The sequence below is a fragment of the Myxine glutinosa genome, chromosome 11, assembly GCF_964187855.1.
Source record: "Myxine glutinosa chromosome 11, kmMyxGlut1.1, whole genome shotgun sequence".
Taxonomy (NCBI): Eukaryota; Metazoa; Chordata; class Myxini; order Myxiniformes; family Myxinidae; genus Myxine; species Myxine glutinosa.
The window spans coordinates 5,189,806-5,213,668 of record NC_136271.1 but is presented as its reverse complement, the minus strand read 5'-3'; the positions used below and the strand labels follow the sequence as shown (position 1 = coordinate 5,213,668).

The 23,863-nt window shown below is 44.1% G+C and overlaps 1 protein-coding gene across 2 annotated transcripts in view; it reads right to left on the bottom strand.

Annotated features, from left to right (window-relative positions):
* Positions 1-213: 213 nt before the first annotated feature.
* The window catches only part of LOC137436371 (legumain), a 111,290-nt gene continuing 87,640 nt past the window's right edge, over positions 214-23,863 (bottom strand). For both annotated transcript variants that reach the window (XM_078786364.1, XM_068130087.2), the window contains exons 6-15: positions 23,156-23,241; positions 20,016-20,091; positions 15,213-15,275; positions 15,040-15,106; positions 14,306-14,424; positions 7,615-7,704; positions 6,951-7,154; positions 4,196-4,366; positions 953-1,020; positions 214-534 (exon numbers count right to left, since the gene is read on the bottom strand). In XM_078786364.1, coding sequence (XP_078642490.1) covers positions 489-534; positions 953-1,020; positions 4,196-4,366; positions 6,951-7,154; positions 7,615-7,704; positions 14,306-14,424; positions 15,040-15,106; positions 15,213-15,275; positions 20,016-20,091; positions 23,156-23,241 — 990 coding nt within the window. In that variant the 3' untranslated portion in view covers positions 214-488. The remainder of the gene's footprint in view (positions 535-952; positions 1,021-4,195; positions 4,367-6,950; positions 7,155-7,614; positions 7,705-14,305; positions 14,425-15,039; positions 15,107-15,212; positions 15,276-20,015; positions 20,092-23,155; positions 23,242-23,863) is intronic.

The window sequence follows — 23,863 nt, the reverse complement described above, 5'->3', positions numbered from 1 at the left end:
TAAAGGAAAATCACCCCCATCCTACCCGAACTAAAGTGCAAATAATGTATCATCAGGCAATGAAAGGACATCGTTCTTTTATTCGCACAATTAATTAGCCATTATATCAGGTGATCCTTTTGTTTCGACATCTGATATTTTTCCAACCACTCCTCTGACATTTTTTTTCACCATATACAAGAAAGCTCTTAAGAGCAAAGTCAAAGTAGAAACTTCAGATTCATCACGAATTTATTAGTTACCAAATGTAAACACAAACCTTGATTGCAACAACGTGTTGATTAATCCAGAGGAGCCATTTAATTAAACCGAGAAAGCAGCAAAAGATGAAGCAGTTAAAAGGAGAAAAGTATTTCAGTCGTAAATTCACAATTTTATAAAAGTGCTGATGGACAAATCACTGTTTGATCAAAGTATTAAATCAAATCGAAATGATTGTTGAATACGTGAACAGTTGGGTGTCGGAAGTGGTGTCGGTCCAACGTGTCCTATTCATTTAGTCCTTCGCAGACCTTCAACATGGCTTGCTGAATCCTGGAGGAAAAAGAAAAACTTTTGTCTATTACAACATCGAGGTGTTCCTGTTTCGTTAACTATGACAGGTGATCTATAACAATAACGATTTTGTAAGACTTGACGTGTTACAGGACAGGAAACTCCATTTATATTCGAGCGATTTGACTCCAAGCTCTCATGACCATTGCGTCGTGCGCCCTGACATCAGAAAACAAGTTGAGCAAGTTACGGAAAGTACAATTTCACAAAGTTACTTCTTGTTCAACATTTACATGGTTAATCCGTAGTTTACAGTCATAAGACAATGGTATGCTCCATATGCTTCCTCCACTTGAACGAGGAACAAGTTTACAATTCATGGCGGACACATTACAGAGACAACTCGAGGTTGATACATTTATTGATTATAAAATGTTCCAATATTAAATTAAATTACCTTTCAGGGTCAATTTTTTCTTCACACATATTCAGGAAGACGAAAAGGTGGCGAAGAGCATATTCGTACTGGAAATAGAAGGAAAACGTTAATAATCTGCTCTTAGACGGTCATTGTTATTGATGAATATATTACCTGATCCGCCAGTTCCTTACAACATTCAACTTGAAACACCAATTATATATCTTTAGGCACATTCAATGCCTTTTTTCAAGAAAAGAAGTTTCATGTGCTGTGCTTTTAAAAGCTACGAGCAGGATGCCCGGCTCTGACAGATTCAAAGATGGCTTACCTCAAATCAGCAATTTTTTGGAGTATGTATTGGTAGGAAAGGAAATTTAACGTAAAGTGAGGATGTGGGCCGTGACACGTAGTAAATCTTTACCTTATGGACACAGAACTTTCGTTGATTAAAAAGTTATGAACGATACTTGCAAAATTCAAATAAACAATAGTTGCCATGGAAACAGCAATTTGGTAATTTTAAAAATTTGACAGATCAAGTGTTTTTCTATATCACGTGGGACTTTTTCCATAAAATGTGGGACTTTTCCCATACCACGTGGGACTTTTTCCATAAAACGTGGGACTTTTTCCATACCACATGGGACATTTTCATACCACGTGGGACTTTTTCCATACCACGTGGGACTTTTTACATACCACGTGGCACTTTTTCCATACCACGTGGCACTTTTTCCATACCACGTGGCACTTTTTCCATACCACGTGGGACTTTTTACATACCACGTGGGACTTTTTCCATACCACGTGGGACTTTTTCTATACCACGTGGGACTTTTTCTATACCACGTGGGACTTCTTATATTTCACGTGGGGCTTTCTTGACCAATTTGGACTTTTTCTATACTAAGTGGGACTTTCTCCATACCGCATTGGACTTTTTGTATACCACGTGGTACTTTTTCTATACCATGTGGGACCTTTTCTATACCAAGTGGGACTTTTCTCTCTCTCTCTCTGCCACGACACCACTCGTCACACCCTCACTCTCACTCGTCATACCATAACCAACACCAGCCTCGTCACACCCTCACCAATGCCACCACTCAACACACCCTCGCTAATCCACTCCCAACACTACTGCACTCTTAAGTAAAAACGAACAAATCACACTTTAAAACAAAAACGCAACAAATACCACGTGGGACAAAAATCAACTCTGTGTTTGCCTCAAAATATTGTGTCCCAAACCCATCCCTCTCTGTACCCACCTTACCCAGTCATACCCAGCTGCTCCTGCACTCTGTGTCCTTCTCTCCTGACAAGGTGGAGAAGTTTTTGTCAAACCTCAACTCTGATTCTGCAACTGGACCAGACGGCATCAGCCCACGGATCCTAAAATCCTACTCTTCCGCTCTATCTCACCCTCTCTGTTCTTTTCACCCTCTCTTTTTCTCAAGGTCATCTGCCATCAGTTTGGAAATCAGCCAACATTACCACTTTACACAAAAAGGTGCAAAAATAGATCCTTGCAACTACAGACCAATCAGCCTGCTCCCAATTATCAGCAGTCATGGAATCCATCATTGCTTTGGATATCAAATCCTTCGTCTTCTCCAATGGCTTGATCTCCGATCACCAATTTGGTTTCAGACCAGGTCATTCTACTCTGGACATGCTGCTTTTGCTCTCTCAACAATGGATGGAGGTCCTCAACGCCAAACAGGAAATCAGAGCTGTCTCCCTTGACATATCACGTGCCTTTGATACAGTCTGGCACCCAGCTCTGCTCACCAAACTCTCCTCCTATGGCATCCATGGAAATCTCCACACATGGCTTGCGTCAACGTGTGGCCCTGAATCGGTTTCTCTCATCTCCCCTTCCTGTTTAGGCTGGAGTTCCCCAAGGCAGTGTTCTGGGCCCTGTGCTTTTCATGGTCTTCATCAATGATCTCTCCTACTCTCTGGAAAATCCTCTCTATCACTTTGCTGATGACTCCACTCTCTGCCGCTCCATACCTCTTCAGTGTCTGCAGACCTGGACAAAATCACAGACTGGTCAAACAAGTGGAACATGTCTTTCAATCCTGACAAATCTCACACTCTCACTTTGTCTCTCCGAAAAGATCGACTGGACAACCCTCCCATCTACTTTCTGAGCAATCCTCTCCAAGAAGTTCTGTCACTCAAGCTTTTGGGTCTCACTATCTGCCATGATCTTTCCTGAGAAAACCACATTTCCAAGCTGGCATACAAAGCCAGTCGCCGACTGGTCATCCTTCGTCTTGCGAAGACCTCCCTTGGCACAGCTGAGCTTGTCACCACGTAGAAGGCTTTCATCCGCAGCTCAATGCAATACTGTTCTCTCCTCTGGGCTGGTGCTCCTGCCTCACACCTATCTCAGCTTCACGCTGTTGAAACCAAAGCTTTCAGAATCATTGGAATCTCCCACGATGAAGCCGATTCTGAGGGCCTTTCACTCACTCATCGCAGGCAGGTTGGTGGACTTTCTGTCTTCTCCCGATTCTTCTCCGGCCTTGCTCCCCCAGCTGTATCTGTGCTCTGTCCCCCAAATATTCCTAAAGGTCGCACAAGATCTGCCAGCAACCCTCTTCTGGTGAAACTGCCAAAATCAAGACTCTCTGCTCACCTTCACTCTTTCATTCCCCTTTTCTCCCGCCTCTGGAACAAACTCCCTCACTCTCTTCAATCCCACTCCTCCCTCCAGGTCTTTAAAACAGTTGTTCACCACCATTTCTTATCTTCCCCCATCCAAAACCTTGATCTTTTCTACCCCCGTGAATTTCACCCCAGATCCACTTTTTTGAAATACCGACTTCTTGCCTTGAAGTCCGAGCAGTGTCCATGTGTTTTATACATCTCCCACCCTCCCCCCCCCCCTTCCCATGCCTCCTCCCCACCAAGCCCTCTCCCTCCCACAGATCTCCCGATGCCCCTGTTCTTTACTGTTGTACTTGTGTGCGCCCTCTCCCTCCCCATCTTGTTCCGCTCCCTTTATTATATGTTTTTTATGTGTCCGTTTGTTTTTTTGTGATTCATGTTAGCTCTTACACGAGCCTTGAACTTGTATACAAAAATGAAATAATATAAATACCAAAAACAAATATAATCTCTAATCCCATTTTGTAACGAGTGATGTATTTATCGACTGATATGTCAGAAATCCTACCAGCTAAGGCAGAAGCAAAATGTAAGCTCTTGGTCGCATCTCTGTCATGGGCAGGAAGATGTAATTATGTAAGCAGAGCACCACGATACCTTTGGCATGTTCCAGTTAAAGCAGAGTCTTTTAAAAGCCACCACCACATCTTCATAGCAGGTGTGTTGGCTCAGCAGGCTCTGCGCATTCAGTACTCTCATCTTCTGTTTTTCTGAGTAAGTCGCCATCTTTGAGATCTTCTGTACAACAAGCCCCATCAACTGTCGAATCTAGAAAAACAAAAAAGGGCAATTCAATAGTAGGAAGGTCAGAATTAACTTTCACCTGAGACGGTGCACTTTATCTGGGTACAAGTTGAGCTCATCTCCCTCTCTCAGGTGTGATTTCAGGGCTGGAAGGATGGCCTAGAGGTATGCACACTGGCTTCTGGGCCATCAAGCCTGCGTTAAAATCTCGGCTCAGCTACGAACTGTCATCCTGGGTGCCTCACAGGTAGGGCGAGGTACCAATGTGTGCGCAGTTGCTCAGATGAACGTTACCCTGGGAGTACCGTTTGCCGGCATTACTTGGTGGACGTTAAATATCCCACGGTGTCCTTCGTGAAGAGTAGGCGAATTATCGCTGGCACCCTGACCAAATTACAAATTCCTACTCTAACCTACAGGGGGTGTTACATCAGCGGCAATCTCAGCCAGTGATACTCACAGCTTTGTGCTTTATACAAAAGTAGAAAAAGAAGGTGAGATCTCCTTATTGGGTGTATAAAAGTGGGATGAGGATTTCCTAGAACCGAAAGTACTTATGTATAAGATGGGTTGTACATTGGAATTTTTTTTTCAGATGTCCAGAGTACAGTACAGTATTATTTTGAGAAATTTCCCAGGTCCAGCTTTTTGGAAAAGAAAATAATTTCTTTTTGAAAATATGTGTGTGCGTGTGTGTGTGTATATATATATACAGTCGGATCCCGCTATTCACGGGGGATATGTTCCTGCAAAATCTGCGAATAGTGAAACCCGCGGACAGCGGGACATTGTTTCAATGGGAAAAGGGGGGTATAGGTTCCCAAGTCACAAAAATCCACGAATAGAGAGGAACAAACCGCAAATGGCGAGACAAAATCTGTGAATGGGGAGGCAAAGCCTGAGAATGTCGACAATAATCCGCGAAGGTCGATGAAAGTCCCGAAAATGGCGAGACAAAATCCGCGAAGCTCACTTATAGGGCAGCTAAAATTCCCGCCCACGAAAGCCATGAAAACGCAAAGCACACAGCAGTGAATGTACGATACTGTACTGTACTGTGTAAGCAGGTCATGCTCGCGGCTTGTATAAGATGGTTTTTTTTGCATATGTCCAGCTGCTTTATGCTTGGCTGGTGAAAGATGGGTTTTATAAATGTGTCAAGCTAACGGTTGTACAGTACTGTACAGTATTAGCAGGTCATGCTTGCTAGCATAATATAAGCTAGTTTAAGCATGTACAGTACAAGTTGTCAAGCTAGCGGCTTGTAAAATTTTTGAAAAACCACGAATTTGTGGAACATGGCCGTGAATATGGGAAAAAACAAACCGCGATTTCGTGGAACATGGCCGCGAATAGGGGAAAAACCCACAAATTCGCAGAACATGGGCACAAATAGGGGAAAAAACAAACCGTGATGTCGCGGAACATGGCCACGAATAGAAAAAAAACAGCGAATTCGCAGAACATGGCCGCGAATAGGGGAAAAACCCACAAATTCGCAGACATGGCCGCGAATAGGGGAAAAAACAAACCGCGTTTTCACGGAACATGGCTGCGAATAGGGGAAAAAAACAAACCACGATTTCGCAGAACAAGGCCGCGAATAGGGCAAAAAAAACAAACCGCGATTTCACAGAACATGGCCGCGAATAGGGGAAAAAAAACGCGAATTTGCGGGACATTTTTCCACGAAGAGAGAGACATGTCGCATTTTATCAACCGCAAATACACCAAATAGCGGGGTCCGACTGTATGTGTGTGTGTGTGTGTGTGTGTGTGTGTGTGTGTGTGTGTGTGTATGTGTGTGTGCGTGCATGCGCGCGCATACTGTATGTATAACTCATTAGCAAGTGGCTGGCACAAATAATGCCTTTTTGCACGATCGCCAATGGGAGATAAAACTTGAACTGTTTGGAATGTGGTTTGAAACAAACTTGATGATGATGATGATGACGATGGATGGTGATGATGGTGATGGATGGTACATTTCTACACAACAGAGAATTGTGGAGTAGAGACCTAATATTTGCATATGATGTAAAATATGTGCATATGATCTGCATTTGCTCATCAGAGGAGTGCTTCATCTGGGGACAACTTACACCTGCAGCCCTGATGAGTCTTCCTTCACCTGTTTGGTTCGAACAGATTATCTCAATCAAATATCGTCATTATTATCAAGAAGAACCCAGTGTTGGTTTAGCAGTTAGGGTGCCGGCTTTGGATGCTAGGATCCTGATCTCGAATCCTGGTCGATTGCTGAATTAACTCCAGGGGGGTTGACTCAGCCTGTCATCCTTCCGAGGTCGGCAAATTGAGTACCAGCTTGCTGGGATGAATGATCCCGGTGTGTACCCCGGTTTAGAATAGGTACACCGTATCCCTGCGCATCGTTAGAGGCGACTAAGGGTTGGCGTCAGGAAGGGTATCCGGCCATAAAAACATTGCCTCAAACAGCGAACCATGATTGTCATGGGGCCCGCAAGGCTAACCCCCGCTTTAGTGGGGGAAAATGGCCTTAAAACGATCATTCATTCATTATCAAGAGGAAAATTATAATATTGCTAGATTTCTGTAAAACAAAGCTTTATGAAGGATTACGGATTACCTTGATAAGTGCCCGTAGTTTTTGTCGAATATTTTTGGCCTGGCTCTCGTTTCGTGCTTTCTGCAGTTGCCGACTAAGAATAACAAAAGGCACATCAGGTGAAGGAATTGTATCTTTAAACGTCTTGTGGGATACAACCTGCCGAGCTGCTATCGGAACAGTGTTGTTGCCTTGGAATTCTATAATCTTCATGTAACTTATGCTCTGGAAAACAAAGAGATAATGTACAAGTCACAATTATGATTGGCTGGTAAGCTCACATACACTTTAGGTGGTAAGCTCACTGTAGTTATAAATTACTGTAATCCAACAGCTGATGCAAGATTTACAGGTTAAAAGGTAAAGAAACAGCATACAGTGGGGTGCAAAAGAATGTACGACTCGAGTAGGAAATTTATTAATTGAGGCGTGATAACAAAGTAAGTAATCGTAATATGTAACCAATAGCAATTTCAAGGGATTTTCATCATCTGTTATGGATATAACAACAATTTACTTGTACATTGAAAGGAAGTGGAGGGGCTAAAGGATGGGTAAGAAGATATATGGGAGAGTATGGGGTAGGAAAAGATAAAGGGATGCAAGAAATTCGGGAAAGGCAGGAGGAAGAGGGTAATAGTGCAAGGAAAAGGGAAGCAAGAGTGGAGGAGAGATGGAAGGTTACCCGATCTCCATATTGCTTCACGTGACTTGTGTTGGTCTCCTCTTTGATAATTACAAACTGCTTATGCAGACTCTCAGATAAAAGGTCCTCCTGTAAGAGATTTGACAACCATGAGAGTGGCTTTTCAAAAACAATGTATATAAACATTTTACCCCACATACACGAAGGAAAAAGTGGGGTTAAGCAATTGGTTCACTTTGTCTGTCTGTCTCTGTCTGTCTACAAACATCAGTTTATGAACAAGGAACTACTTCATTTCAATTGAGTGTTATATTTTGAACATGAATCAGAACAGGAATCAAAGTTGTAGTTTTGCAGTACTTTGGCTCTGAATTTGTCTTGATCGTACAGGCGCAGAGAGGAGGTAGTGAAATAATATTTTTTTTATGTCTTCCTGTCTGGGAGTCAAAAAAATAAAAAATCATTCCAAAAAGGAAACCCACTGTTTTTAAGGATGTCATAAAGGACACAAACAACAGGCAGGAAGAACTAATGTAACGTTAGATAAGGTGTTGTGAAAGACGCTGCATCAACGTCTATTTTATTTCATCATCGCCGCGCTGCGAAGTTGGTTGGACGGTTGAAGTTGGTTGAACGAAGGTTGGAAAGGGTGGAAATGCAAATGGTTCGATGGATGTGCGGAGTATCGTTGAGAGAATATGAAAAAATGAATGATCGTTTTAAGGCCATTTTCCCCGCTAGAGCAGGGGTTAGCCTTGCGGGCCCCATGACAATCATGGTTCCCTGTTTGAGGCAATGTTTTTTATGGCCGGATGCCCTTCCTGACGCCAACCCTTAGTCGCCTCTTACGATGCGCAGGGATACGGTGTACCTATTCTAAACTGGGGTACACAAAGAGGACGACAAATGATGAATTGCGAAAAATGATGGGAATAGAGCCTGTGATTGATGCTGTGAAGAGGAACAGGTTGAGATGGTTTGGTCATGTGTTGAGGAAGGATGAAAGTGACTGGTTGAGAAGAGTGATGGAAATGAATGTAGAAGGAAGTAGAGGACGGGGAAGACTGAGAAAGACTTGGCTAAAGATGGTGGAAGAAGAAACGTGGGAAAGGGGGTTAACAAGGAGAGATGCAGAAAATAGGGCAAGATGGAGAAGATTGTCATGGGGACCGCAAGGTTAACCCCCGTTCTAGCAGGGAAAATGGCCTTAAAATGCATGTTGTGTTGTTGTATCGCCGCGCTGCATCAATGTGGTGTAAAAGAAACTTGCGAATTGTTTTTTTCTTCAACCTTCAAAATCTCTTATTTCAATTGAATTATATACTTGAACAATGTACAACACATTTCCTCATATTGGCACTTTCTAAAACTGTTTAGCAGTACAGTATGACAACTGAAGACGAGATGGGATATGTCATATCTGTGTCATATCTGCATGTTATATCTGTGGGATATTACATATGTCATATCTGTGGGTAATATCCCATGTTGAATTTCAGTTTCCCCCACTGAGGTCTTTCCCCTATTTCTGGGTGGATACACTTCTGTAAATGAATCATTATGACATGAGGAACATTCGTGGAAAATTTGGCACTTTTGTCTGCTTTCGTCCACCAATAGTATTTCATTTTCCACTTTACTGTGACAATACCTAGCGGTCAGGATAACAGCCATTACCCAACCTTAAAACCGGATCAAGGCAAGCAGCTACTTCTCCTTCATAAAAACGACAAGCAACTCATTCCCCAAAAATTAACAAAAATAAAAGAAGATAAAAGAGCATTTGTGGTGGGGAAGTATAATAATAAATAAATTAATAAAAATAAAGGACTAAAGAAAATCATGATTGGCAATGACCTTGCCTTCTAAGGGAATGACTGCACCCAAACCATGCCAGGAAAATGCGCCCCACATTACAGAACCCACAGAACCCTTCACTGTTGGAACTAAGTACTCAGGGTTGTAGAGTTATTTAGGTTGGCACCACACGTGCACTTGTCCGTTTGTCGATAACGCAGTGAAGGACGATTCATCTGACCATATCACATTTCCCCACTGCTCGGCAGTCCATTGCCTGCGCTCTTTGCACCACTGGATTCGCAAACATGCATTGCCAGGTGTGATGAGCAGTTTGTGCACAGCAACCCGACTATGATGCCCCACTTCTTGGCGGACGCAGTTCTCAGCAGACTGTTTCTTATGAAACTGGCTGCTCGCATCCCAGGATGAACGTTACAGTCAATTCATCGGCAGTTGCTCGCCTGCTTTGCCCTGAATTTCAAATTAATGTACGGATATCACGATACTGGAGTATGTGCTTCTGCCCTCTATTGCCCTTGCTGATGATATTGTTATGTCTGTGGGGGTAAATGAAGAAATACCTTAAATAAAGTTCAGAATCGTATAAATTAGTATGCTCCGAGTGTCACGAAGAAGAAGAACCCACTTCGATGTATCTAAGTAGTGTTGAATGTCCGGGTAAGATCATATATGTGTCTCCATACGAGGGGTGGAGCTATGCTAATGAGGTAGGGCTTAAGGATAAACCCCAGTGTGTAATTGCCCTGTGATTTTTCCCTTCGTTGTTATTGCATCAAAAAGGTCCGCCATTACAACTACAACGATCGCACTGTAAATGGACTCATTCGCTCAACTCCGCCAGGACTAACCAACACCCACCACATTTACCAATCAGCATGCAAGCCCCGCCTCATGGCCTTCGACGTCATCCGAACATTCCCGAAGAGAGATTAGACTCCACCCCCCCCCCCCCCCCAATGAATCGTAATGGGGAGGCCAAGCCCAGGCCTTCGTGATTGGACAGAGAGTGTGACGTCTTCGTGGAACATTCGGGAGAGCAGGAAAAAAGAACACGGTCACCATTATGTCTCTCTCTCTGTCTCTGTCTCTGTCTGTGTCCTGGCGCTGGTGGGAGGTAGTCTCATTTCCTCCTTGTTCTGGCTTGGTCGCGAGTGTGTGGTCTTTGGTTCATGTGTGCTCTTGGGAAAGAGCTGGTGAGAAACAGTGGTTCTAGACAGTCGGAACTACAAGGCACAGGATCGACATCGGCAGTGGACTGGGCCCGCGTCGTGTTTCCTCTGGATGTCGAAGAGCGCGACTCTGCGGCATTTCGTGCATTTCCCGTGGCGCGGTGGTTTGGAGGCGATGAACGACCGGCAAGCCTTATCAGCTATTTGGGGACGCAAAGCTGAGTGCCGGCCGATTACCAAAGCATTGCTTATTTTCTTTTACTTTTGGTTTCCCCGTGTTTGTATACGAGTCTGAGTGGAGGGTCTCTGATTTAGGAATTTTAGTTTTACCTCACCTTTCATTGCTATTTGCATTTATTTTCATTGAATAATTATTTGTCGAATTTTACTTTCCTTGTATTGTGGATTTTGCTGTCCTGTCTTCGTGTTTGTGGGTTCGGATTAACCCCTGCGTGTGTTCCGATCAGATAAGGCCTCAAACCTTCCCGTGCGCGCGAAAGGATAATACCGCCAAGTTGAATATACGGCTCGGAGTAAAAGCTCATTTTGGTCATTCGTCCTCTCGGAGTCTTAACTCCGGAGTCCTCTCGGAGGACACGACAATATCTTTTCCTTGGAGTTCTGTGTTGACATCAATGTTTGTGAAACATCAGCAAGTTCAGTGGCCACAAGAGAAAACTTGATCAAAGATTGCAGCGAAGGATTGTTCGAATTGTGGAGAAAGCACCTCGATCAACTGCCAAACAGTTGTGACCTTCAGACACATGGTACAACAGCTTCAACTGAATGAAAGGGGGTTCCATGATGGGAGACATAAGAGGACCCCACTGCTGAGAGAGAGAGAGAGAGACATAAGAAAGCCCGAATGGAGTTTGCCAAAACATACCTGAGCCAAAAAACTTCTGGGAGAATGTCCTGTGGACAGATGAGACCAAATTAGAGCTTTTTTGTAAAGCACATCATCTCTATGTTTTCAGAATCAGATAAGAGTTCCTTTGAGAGATTTTGTGCGGGCAGGGGAAGCGAAACCCACCAACCAGGTGAAAGTTTATTTGGGGGAACTTGTTGAGCAGAGTAACGGACTCCACCAATAGGGAGCCAGGACACCTCCAAGATCCCCCCCACCCCCCACCCTCAGCGAGGGTGAACAAAGGGATTTTGAACATGTTTTTGACTCTCTTGGTCACAGGCTGTCGCAGTTGTACTGGCTCTTGGTTCGTGGCTGGCTTCACAAGCGGTCACGGTTCATTTGCTCTCTTGCACGTGGACACTTTGCTCTTTGCCCGGTCTCTCTCGTCCCACTCAGCATGTGGACACTGCTCTCTGCCGGTCTCTCTCGCCCCACTCAGCACGTGGACACTTTGCTCTCTGGCCGGTCTCTCTCACCCCACTGAGTACGTGGGCATTTTGTTATCTTGGCTGGTCTCTCTCTCGCAGGCATCTACCCCTGCATTATTCCACTCTGGGCCTGTCTCCTGTGCACTCACCACGTGCCTGCAAGATTGCTACACTCCGGGCCTGTCTCTTTGTCGACTCCGGGCCTGTCTCACTCTGCTGGGTTCACTGAGCACGTGTGCTCGTCTCTTGGCCTGAGTCACTCTACCGTGCTGGAAGGTATCCGGAGCATCGTAGCCTTTGTGCTATCAGGTTCCCTACGTTCGTTGTTCGTTCCCCTCCCCCGTGAAAGTGTGCTGGGCCCATGTGATGTTTATTTGTAGTAATCGTCATAGGGCGTAGAATAAGCGAAGTTTCTGCTTCTAGTCCCTTTTTCTTTGCTATTGAAATAATTACATTGCAAATATCTGTAATAAATCAAATAGTTAAAACGTTTTCCTTTTCTCTGTGTCCGTGAATGTATTTTCCTTCATTGATCCACCATTGTTCGTATCCAGGTTAACATCGACCGTAACGGCTTTAGCATCCGTCTGGCGGTTACCAACGGTTTTCGCTCAGCCGTCTAAATTTCCATCTGGGAACAAAGGAAACAGCCAGAGGGTACGTACGGTGCGTTCTCTGATTGAGACCGTCACGTGGTACAGGTAAGCTATCGTGTGACGGACCAATCGGTGTTCATAGTTGCTGATTCGCAACCTGCTAAATACGAAGTTATTCATGCGCGGCAGCCACAGGTCCGGTAAGTTCGGGAGGGTTAACCCCCTCATAGTAAACCCAAACCCCGGGTCGTAACAATCGTTGCTGGGAGGGGGATTCCTGTCCGATCACGTTACAGAATTGGTGCCGGGAGTGGGATTCCGCTCTGGCAACTGTAAAAGTATATACATACCGTAAAACTTCGACTATAACGCGCCCCTGTGCATAACATGCACCCCCAACTTGGACTTTTGTCGCGGTGTAAAAATCTATAGACCTATATATAATATATTTTAAACACCCCACATTTCAGCATCAAATGAAAAGAATAGACGTAAAACATGTTATTACATCTGTCAAAAACGGCGAAGTCCATCTCAACCATGACTTGACAACCATGACACGATTTTCTAATAGTTGAACAGAGCAGCACTAATGAAAGAATATCACGGCAGGTCAAGGAACTAAATTTACGACAGTCGTAAATCGTATCAATCACAATGTTCAGTTGTGATTGCGCAAGGTTTAAACATAGCAGCGCATATTAAATAAATGGCAGAAGTCGGATAGCAATCCAATGAAGCAACCCGTAGCATATTGTCGGACGACAATCACGTGGTACTCAAGTTGCTGATAATTGGCTATATTTTATTATAAAACCCAAGTGTCTTTTAACAGCTTCATTCAGTTGTTCATAAGGTTTACCAGCGACTTCTATATCCACTAGTTTTCTTACCATAATTAACCATGAGTTCTCGACGATGATCATACACCACGGCTCAAAAACTAATATATTCTCTATTAAACATTTAGCTATTCTTTGTTGTTGTTCTTTGAGTATTGCCACTGTCGTTTTCGAAGACGTCCTCGACGATCGTTTCAATCTGAAAAAATCTTACAAAAAAAATTAGACCTATGTATAGTACGCACCTCTAACTTTAAAAAGATTTTTGGGTAAAAAAAAGTGCGCGTTATAGTCGAAGTTTTATGGTAATACTGTATATATAATAATAATAATAATAATAACAATAACAAAAGAAAGTGTGTGTGTGTGTGTGTGTGTGTGTGTGTGTGTGTGTGTGTGTGTGTGTGTGTGTGTGTGTTTCCTCCGCACACACATACACTCCAAAATCATGAAGCCTAGCAGCCCCAAACTTTGCATGCACACTTATCAAACTTGAAGGGAGTGCAAGAATGAAAACTGGGTGTTTGAGTGTTTTTAAACACCCCTTTTGAAGATAATTTAGGGGATGCTCATCACAAGGAAACAAAATAAGCCTTACCAACATTGCGGTGCGCCATCTTGGTCAGCCCTCTGTCACATCGCTGGGTTATTAAGCCGCCATTTTGTTTCGGCCTATTCAAACGTGCCTTACCTTGGAACCACAATGACCTCTCACGGACTAATTGAAGCATATAATCGAAATCAGGATTCAGATATGAGGATCGGACCCCATAGACTAAAGTTGCGGACCTGTAAAGTAACATTTTACATTGTGTGTATGTTCCACGGGTCCTTGCTACCAAGTCTTATACGAGTTATTTGGGGAAATATAACAATAGCACCAGGGTAAGGTGGAGATCCATTACTGTGGATTTGTAAAACTGTTACTTATTTTTATGAAGGGAGTCTAAAAGTTACACCATACCTGGTCACTGTCCTCCATCCAGTTCACACTGTACACGTCTCCAAGGTACGTCTGACGCTCATCATCATAGTAACATGCATAGCTCGATTCATGTGGATTTGATGCAGTTGTGGAAAATACTGCAAGAAGAGCGAGGAACATCCATATAATTGTTTAACATAACACCAAAAAGTGTTTGAAATTCCATGGACTGTAAATAACTGTTTCAAGCCATTTAGGGGTCATTTACATATTACATATGCAGAGAAGCTTATTCAAAAGTAAATGTTGTTACAATAGAGTAGTGTATTTCCACCTGGGTATGATCATTTATGATTTTGCATTCGAAGTTGGAGTTGTAAGCTCCTCTATTGTCCTCATTGAGAGAAATGGTTAGTAAAGCATGTCAAGACCGTGGCTTCCAACCCTACTTATAGTAACTATTGAGTGAAAAAAATATAAAGTCTATATTCTAAAGTTGTGATTGCCAAGCCTGAAGAATTGCATCCACGTTAAGCAAGATTTGCATCCATGTTAAGCAAGAATTGCATCCACGAATCATAAGGGCAAGTGTAACTGACCTTATAAACCCAAATGGTGCAATGCAATGGAAATTACACAATTTGTTTCACCATTTGAAAACATTAACAAAACCAATGGAATTTCTGATAAAAGAACAAACAACAATGCTTGCATTTGCGTGTATGCACTTTGATGTGAAAAATGTGTGTCCTTCAATAGGAAGTTGCACACACCATTGATGTCAGGTGGTAAATTGACCATCATAGACCCTGATTCACAGGCTTCGATGTAAAACACCATCTGAATAGTGGAGACCAAGTTCAAAATTAGCACTTCCCAAACATAATAAATAAATAAAATCGAGCATTTTATTAACCAAAAGTTACCTTTTTGGCCTAGCATTTACCTTTTTGTACTTCTTGTGTTGATACATATGTGCAATAGTTTTGTTGAGGGCCCTGACATGCAACTGAAAAAAGAAAGGTAGTCAAACTTTTTCTTAAAACAATACGTCACTATAAATGCTCTATGTCTAGATTCATAACTAAGTCATGAAACACACGATCGAGTTTGTTATTCCACGTTAACAATGACATGAACAGAACGTGGGTGCATGGACAAGTGTAAATGTGCAATGTTTGACGAACAACCACAAATCAACAATTTGAATTGAGATCTACATCATCATCCATGCATTGGAACATGTTAGAAATATCGTTTATAATGTTTTCCTTTTTTCATTTTACTTGTCTGGTTATAATCCTATGGATCAATTGTTCACGATGATTATAAAAGATTTCAACATCACACTAAAAACAGAACAAAATTATATGTTGCGTGATGAGAGGGACATCAACAGAGAGACATGTGGCAGTTTGGATGTGCATGCGGATGGTTGGATGTGCATGCGGCTTGTGGGATGCGCGTGCAGCTCATTGGATGTGCGTGCGGCTCATTGGATGGGCGTGCGGCTCGTTGAATGTGTGTGCGGCTCGTTGAATGTGTGTGCGGCTCGTTGGATGTGCGTGCAGTTGGTTGGATGCCCATGCGGCTTGTTGGATGCGCATGCGGCTCGTTGGATGTGCGTGCGGCTCGTTGGATGGGCTTGCGGCTCGTTGAATGTGTGTGCGGCTCGTTGAATGTGTGTGCGGCTCGTTGAATGTGTGTGCGGCTGGTTGAATGTGTGTGTGGCTCGTTGGATGTGTGTGTGGCTTGTTGGATGCGTGCGCGGCTGGTTGAATGTGTGTGTGGTTTGTGGGATGGGCGTGCGGCTTTTGTTGGATGTGCGTGCAGCTTTTGTTGGATGTGCGTGTGGTTGGTTGGATGTGCGTGCAGTTTGTTGGATGTGAGTGCAGCTTGTTGGATACGCATGCAGCTTTTGTTGGATGTGTGTGCGGCTTGTTGGATCTGCGTGTAGTTGGTTGGATGCGCTTCCGGCTGGATGAATGTGCGTGCGGCTGGTTGGATGTGCCTGAGGCTGGTTGAATGCGCGTGCAGCTGGATGGATGTGCGTGCGGCTGGTTAAACGTGCGTGCAACTGGTTGGATGCAAGTGCAGCTGGTTGGATGCACGTGCAGCTTGTTGGATGCGTGTGCAAATTGTTGGGTGCGTGTGCGGATTTTGTTGGATGTGCGTGCGGCTTTTGTTGGATGCACGTGCGGTTGGTTGGATGCGCGTGCGGCTGGTTGGATGTGCGTGCGGCTGGTTGGATGTGCGTGCGGCTGGTTGGATGTGCGTGCGGCTGGTTGGATGTGCGTGCGGCTGGTTGGATGTGCGTGCGGCTGGTTGGATGTGCGTGCGGCTGGTTGGATGTGCGTGCGGCTGGTTGGATGTGCGTGCGGCTGGTTGGATGTGCGTGCGGCTGGTTGGATGTGCGTGCGGCTGGTTGGATGTGCGTGCGGCTGGTTGGATGTGCGTGCGGCTGGTTGCATGTGCGTGCGGCAGGTTGCATGTACGTGCGGCAGGTTGCATGTGCGTGCGGCTGGTTGGATGTGCGGCTGGTTGGATGTGCGTGCGGCTGGTTGGATGTGCGTGCGGCTGGTTGGATGTGCGTGCGGCTGGTTGGATGTGCGTGCGGCAGGTTGGATGTGCGTGCGGCAGGTTGGATGTGCGTGCGGCAGGTTGGATGTGCGTGCGGCAGGTTGGATGTGCGTGCGGCAGGTTGGATGTGCGTGCGGCAGGTTGGATGTGCGTGCGGCAGGTTGGATGTGCGTGCGGCTGGTTGGATGTGCGTGCGGCTGGTTGGACGTGCGTGCGGCTGGTTGGACGTGCGTGCGGCTGGTTGGACGTGCGTGCGGCTGGTTGGATGTGCGTGCGGCAGGTTGGATGTGCGTGCGGCAGGTTGGATGTGTGACTGTGCGTGCAGCTGGTTGGATGTGCATGCGGCTGGTTGGATGTGCGTGCGGCTGGTTGGATGTGCGTGCGGCTGGTTGAAGGTGTGGGCGGCTGGTTGAATGTGCGTGCGGCTGGTTGGATGTGCGTGCGGCTGGTTGAATGTGCATGCGGTTGGTTGAATGTGCGTGTGGCTGGTTGAATGTGCGTGTGGCTGGTTGAATGTGCGTGCGGCTGGTTGGATGTGCGTGCGGCTGGTTGAATGTGCGTGCGGCTGGTTGAATGTGCGTGCGGCTGGTTGGATGCTCATGCGGCTGGTTGGATGCTCATGCGGCTGGTTGGATGTGCGTGCGGCTGGTTGGATGTGCGTGTGGTTGTTTGGGTGTGCATACAGCAAAACAATGCTGGACAATCAGGTTTTGAAGGTGGAATCTAGCTCACCGACTTGGGAAGGTTTCACATGTGCACGTCTTTGTTATAAATTCATGATCTGAGGCTAATGGTGAAGCTTGTGGATAAATCACAAATACTTATTTAATTTACTCTGATCTTGTCTCGGCTGCAATATTGTTTCCCTTGGGGCAATTGCTTAAAGTGGCAGAGATAAGATTTTATTGATTCAAAAAGAGTTATGAGATTTGTTTGTCATCGAGGTTGTCAATTTCAAACAAACTCGATTTCTTGAAAATAACATTTAAAAAATAAATGAATTATATTTATTTCATTTGGAAACCCTTCATGTTCCAGCGAGACAGAAGAGAATTACCAACTAACTTTGTGCAATTATTTACCACTAGGGCATGCCCGTACTATATATATATCTAAAATTATATCCCCCCCCTCTATTTACATGAAATGGTTTGGTCCAAAGCGAACGGCTTGCGAGTACGGTGACAATCCCCCCCCTCTATTTACATGAAATGGTTTGGTCCAAAGCGAACGGCTTGCGAGTACGGTGACAATCCCCCCCCTCTATTTACATGAAATGGTTTGGTCCAAAGCGAACGGCTTGCGGAGTTTGGTAAAGAAATCGCCATAGCGTGCACAAATGCGCAGGAAAGCGAAAGAATCGCAAATTAGCTTTAATTAGTTTTAAAACATAGTTTAACGCCAACATAGTTTGCCAACGTGAAATAAATGAATACGCTCTCAAATGTGCCGTCCGAGGCAGAGTCTGTTCGCCACGTTCGGCACACGTGATAGCTCGCTGCTCTCTGATTGGTTGAATCGTTTTTTGGACATAGCTCGGTAACTACTTGTCCGATTAATTTCAAACCTTGAAAAGGCACATCCTCGGGTCCCCAGCAATATACCTGGCAAGTTGCAAGTATATCGGACCCGTGGTTGTCGAGAAACAGCGGTCACAGACAAACAAACACACATACAGACACACACACACACACACACACACAGAGATTAGTGGAATTATAGATAGATGAAGTAAATGGTTATTCTACAAGACAAACCAGTATGTTCCAATTGTTCCATCTTCCACGAGAAAGTACAAATTCTGCCAGGAAAACTAGAAAGCATCTCAAAATGCAAAGCCTGTCCATGTCCGCTTTGTCTATCAAATAAACTTGACAAAAGCAACATAAAAAAATTGTACATTTTCTTAATTTGTGTTCTCCATATTAACATAATACAGGTTTGTTAAATATTGTATGACAAAAGCTCAATTGGTAAAGCTCAACACACACACACAAACTGAAGTACACACACACAGACATGCATAGACACACAGACACAACACACACACACACACACACACACACACACACACACACACACACACACACACACACACACACACAGACGCACAGACACACACATGCACACAAATACATACACACACACACACACACAATGATGCAGATGCACAGACGCACACACACACACACACATACACACACACACACACACACACAGATGCAGACGCACACATGCACAAATGCACACATGCACGCACACACCCACACACACACACACACACACACACACACACACCCACACACACCCACACAGACAGACACACAAATACACACACACACACACACAGACAGACACACAAATACACACAGACAGACACAAATACAGACACACAAATACAGACAGACACACACACACACACACACACACACACACACACACACACACACACACACACACACACACACGTGATTGCAAAACCCCATCTCCAGCTTCCTGGGGTGAACGGGCTATCTCTAATTTTTAAAGGCCCCAATTTTGGAATTTATTACATTGGAATCTTAAGTCAACTTCCGGTTTCCATACATTTGAACGTAAGTTGAAATTATTATTGCTGAATAGGTATAGAGTGGACTCATAAATATTTTATTATGTTTACGTTTTTGAGTATTTTAAGTCGGTTAAATTGAAGATATTGGTGTCATTTCTGTCAGTATTTGCTGGTCCCTCACCCCTCCCCCTCCCCACCCCTTACCCCTCCCCCCCCACCCCTCACGTTCCCCCCATTTTCCCATCTTCTCTTAAATTCTCTCTTACTACTACATTCCAATTCCATCTATACAATTATGTATACGTAACTAATCGGGGTTGATATACTATATTACAATGGAAATTTTGATAAGTAAGCAGTGTTCCTCAAGAAGAGACCAGTGTATGGTATTTGAACCTCAGGTCCCAGTACCATAAGGTAAGTGCTCAGATGGGAATGCAATGTATATATTTATATTCTACTGTTGAACCTTATACTGGTTTAAACCAACCTGCTAGTGCAGTTTGCAAAATGAACTCATGACATGATACTTACATGTACTGGTACTACTACATCTACTACTACATGTACTACATGTACTACATGATGTTCATCCGTAAGTCTTGACGAGAGAATTACCTCATCATTCGGAAAGGCCAGCAAATCAGGAGCGCCATGGTCGGTGAAATAAACAAACACGTGGTCATCTGGACCACTGGAGGGAGAATGGCAGAAGGTGAACATTAGATTAGTTACGGAGATCCATCTTATACTATAACACAAAAAAGGGGAAAGAAAACAAGACGAGTACAGATACATTCAAAGTACACCATCCTCATGCCAAATAAATAAATAACATCCTCCGGCGCCCGGTGATACCACCGTGCAGGACATAGAGATGGTATTGGGAGGGAGAGGTGTACAATAATGGATTGATTAATTGCGTAATTAAAATAAATAAATAAAAATCGTAAAATAATTTCTTGATCAATTGGCCAATAGCATACCTCAACCACCAGTGATTCATCCGAAGTTGTAACTTTTTGAAAATTAAATGTCATTAATCGAATTTTTATTTATTAATTAATCAATAAATAGTAAATTGATTAAGTGATTAATCAACAAATAAAAAATATCCTTTACAGCCAAATCACTCGGTCATTGTCGTGTCCAAGTATCAGCTTCCTAACTCAAAAGGTGCCTGAGATATTGCCCAGATGAGAAAGGAAATAAATAAGTTCAATTAATCGATAATAATAATTAATTAATTCCCGGTGTGTACCCCGGTTTAGAATAGGTACACCGTATGCCTGCGCATCGTTAGAGGCGACTAAGGGTTGGCGTCAGGAAGGGCATCCGGCCATAAAAACATTGCCTCAAACAGGGAACCATGATTGTCATGGGGCCCGCAAGGCTAACCCCCGCTCTAGGGGGGAAAATGGCCTTAAAACGATCATTCATTCATTCAATCAAAAAACAAAAAATGTCGTTTTTGACAAAGGACTTGCTCACTATTGTGCCAAAATTTCAGCTTCCTATCTCAAAGGATGGCTGAGATATTGCCTGGACAAACAAACAAGAAAACAAGAAAGCAAGAAAACAAACAAACAAGAAAACAAGAAAGAAACCGGAGTGAAAACCGAGTACTCCCTTTCAGCGCACGACATCGCCGGGCTCCCTTCGGTGCCTGGCGATGACGTCATGCAGCGCTTTGGGATGGAATAGAAAAGGAGCAATTCATGTACAACTCGAAAAAAATTAAACTTTCTTTACCAATAACAAGTTCGGCGGTGAAAAAAAAAAAAAAGTTCCTCGTCCGGACTTTTTTTAAAAAAGGAGGAGGGAGGCCCTTACTATTTACTATTTTCATTTTTTTTGCTATTTTTTTCCAAGATGGCTGCCATGAATTGAATGACCACTGTGGCTGACTTAAAGACTTTATAGTTTGTCCAATGTAATGTGAAACATGCCAGTGTTGATTGTTACCGAAAGGCCTGCAATTTCATTTCCAAATTAGCAAATAAATATATGTTTTAACATACGAACGTATGCTTACACACACGAATATCGTCATATTCCATACTCAAATTTGTACCATTAAAAGTATGAAATGCAAGATTTTTACATGTAAATTGCACTTGCCCAGTGCACAACCGCTGCGAGAATTGACCGTCTTTAGCACAAAGTGTCTGCGTTAAGCCAAGCATGTATTAACCAGGAAGTTCCGTTAGAGGGCGGGATCCATAATAGTTCAGATCATCAATGCACAAGATACGATCAGCAAACGCCCGGAAACTGCAAGTTTTAGACCGACTTTCTTCGCAAAACGATTTTTTTTAAACAAGTATATATTTTAAAAAATTAGTATTAAATCTATATATATAAAACACAGTTGTGTGTGTGTGTGTGTGTGTGTGTGTGTGTGTGTGTGTGTGTGTGTGTGTGTGTGTGTGTGTGTGTGTATGTGTGTGTGTGTGTGTGATGTTACCGATAGACTCCTAAACGGAGAGGCTTACGTGCTTGATATTTGACATAGACATGGCCATTGAGCCTGGGATGAACATGGCCGAACTCAAAGTATTTGACGATCCATATTTTTTATTCATATTTACCTCAGCGCATTTCAGCGAAGTACCCGCTAATCTCAGCCGGTTCCAGAGCAGCTCGCTGATTCGCTCAGAGTGATCACGTGATGTTCCATTTCCGCCGCCAGACTGATTCGCTCAGAGCGATCACGTGATGTTCCATCCCGTCACACGTCACACGTTTTTTCACCTTTTATGCGATCGTGTTTTGTATCGATTTTGTGCGATATGAATTAAATGTCTTTGAAACAGCTGTGAAACGTCTTTCCACAACCCTTCCGTAACCGATTGCAGCAGTTTATTGCCGCACAAAACGAGATCTGCGAAGCGAGTTGGTCGAGTCGTGCTGACCAAGATGGCGACACGGCGGCTTCACTTTTCACGGAGTATGAGCGTTCTATATATTTTCAATTCAGTGCGCCAGTGATTTGTGGCATAGACATGACCATTGGGCCTTCACGGTGTAATTTGTGAGGCTTTTGTCCGAGTGAGCTTGAGTCGAGAGGGCGAATGTACGGGTTGGGAATGTACGGGTCTCCCTTCCCCCGCCCGGCAACGCCGGTACTGGAGGACGTCACAGGATCGGTGAGTCTCCAAAATCCGCTTTGTGCTGTTGCGAATATGCAGGACTATGTCCGATTGTTGTGCTGCTCTCCGACCATGAGAACTGCAACGTCATTGTTGACTGGCCATCTCCTTCCCTCCCCCTTCCCCCCCCCCCGTCCCCCCTTCCCCCTTCCCCCCTCCACTCCCCCCTCTGGCCCCTCCCGCCCCTCCCCCCTCTCCCCCTCCCACCCCCTCCCATCCCTCACCCTCCCCATCCCCCCCTCTTCTCCCCTCTCCCCCTCCCACTCTTCTCCCCTCCCCCCTGTTCCCCTCCCCTCCTCCCCATTCCCCTCCCCTCCCCTCCCCTGCCCGGCAATGCCGGGTACTTCTGCTAGTAGTAAATAAAAGTACGCGGCGACCAAAAAGGAAGCGGGCGGGGACGAGAAACTTTTTTTTTTTTTTTACTTGGCCTTACATATTGAGAGATCAAATGATATTGTGATTGGATATTGATTTTATGTTTCACATCCAAGAGTGTGAAGATACAGTCCAACATAATGTATTTGATTACCTTGAGTTACCTCAATCCTCCTAATGCTGAATGAAGAAGAAAACCAAATATTACATTTCAGAAACATCAAAACCTACCTGTGAATAACTTTTCCATTTCCTTTCCCTCGAACTGCCTCTGCATCTCCACGCAACACAGCAAGGAAGTTTTCTGGAGTCACGTCCTACAACACATCATTAACAAGGCAGAGCCTTTACCAATTCACAGAATTCAGAAGCCATGTTTGCGCATTATGTCGTTCTTTAACAAAGGAATAGCTCGGCATTAACGCACACCACAAGGTGCAGGTTCACGCACACATCTCATTTTTCTCACAAGTTTGTTCTTCACAATTCTAATCATTTATTGAATTTCTACAGCCTTATATTAACATTTAAACGATGCTAGTTGTACAACACCTCTATAACTTTATCTTAATTGCAAACCTCAAAATAGTCGTTTAGCCAAAGTAAGAACCTTATTAACCTGTAAGTGATCGATACATTTTTTGACTGCTCCGATCATCACCTGGGCTCTGTTCTTCATGGAGGTTTCAACCCTTTCAGCACCAAACCTTCCAAAACCATGGGTCCACATCAATAGATCTACTAGATCCACAACCCCAGCTGTATCGGCACAGGAAATTAACCTGGAAATGCAATCTCACGATTCAAACCTTCTACTTAGAGCATTTACCTTTACCTGCATCCAGACAGTTAATCAACCTGGCAATGCAACCTCAATAGTCAAACCTTCTACTTGGAGCATTTACCTTTCTTTACCTGCGTTCAGAGAGTAAATTAACC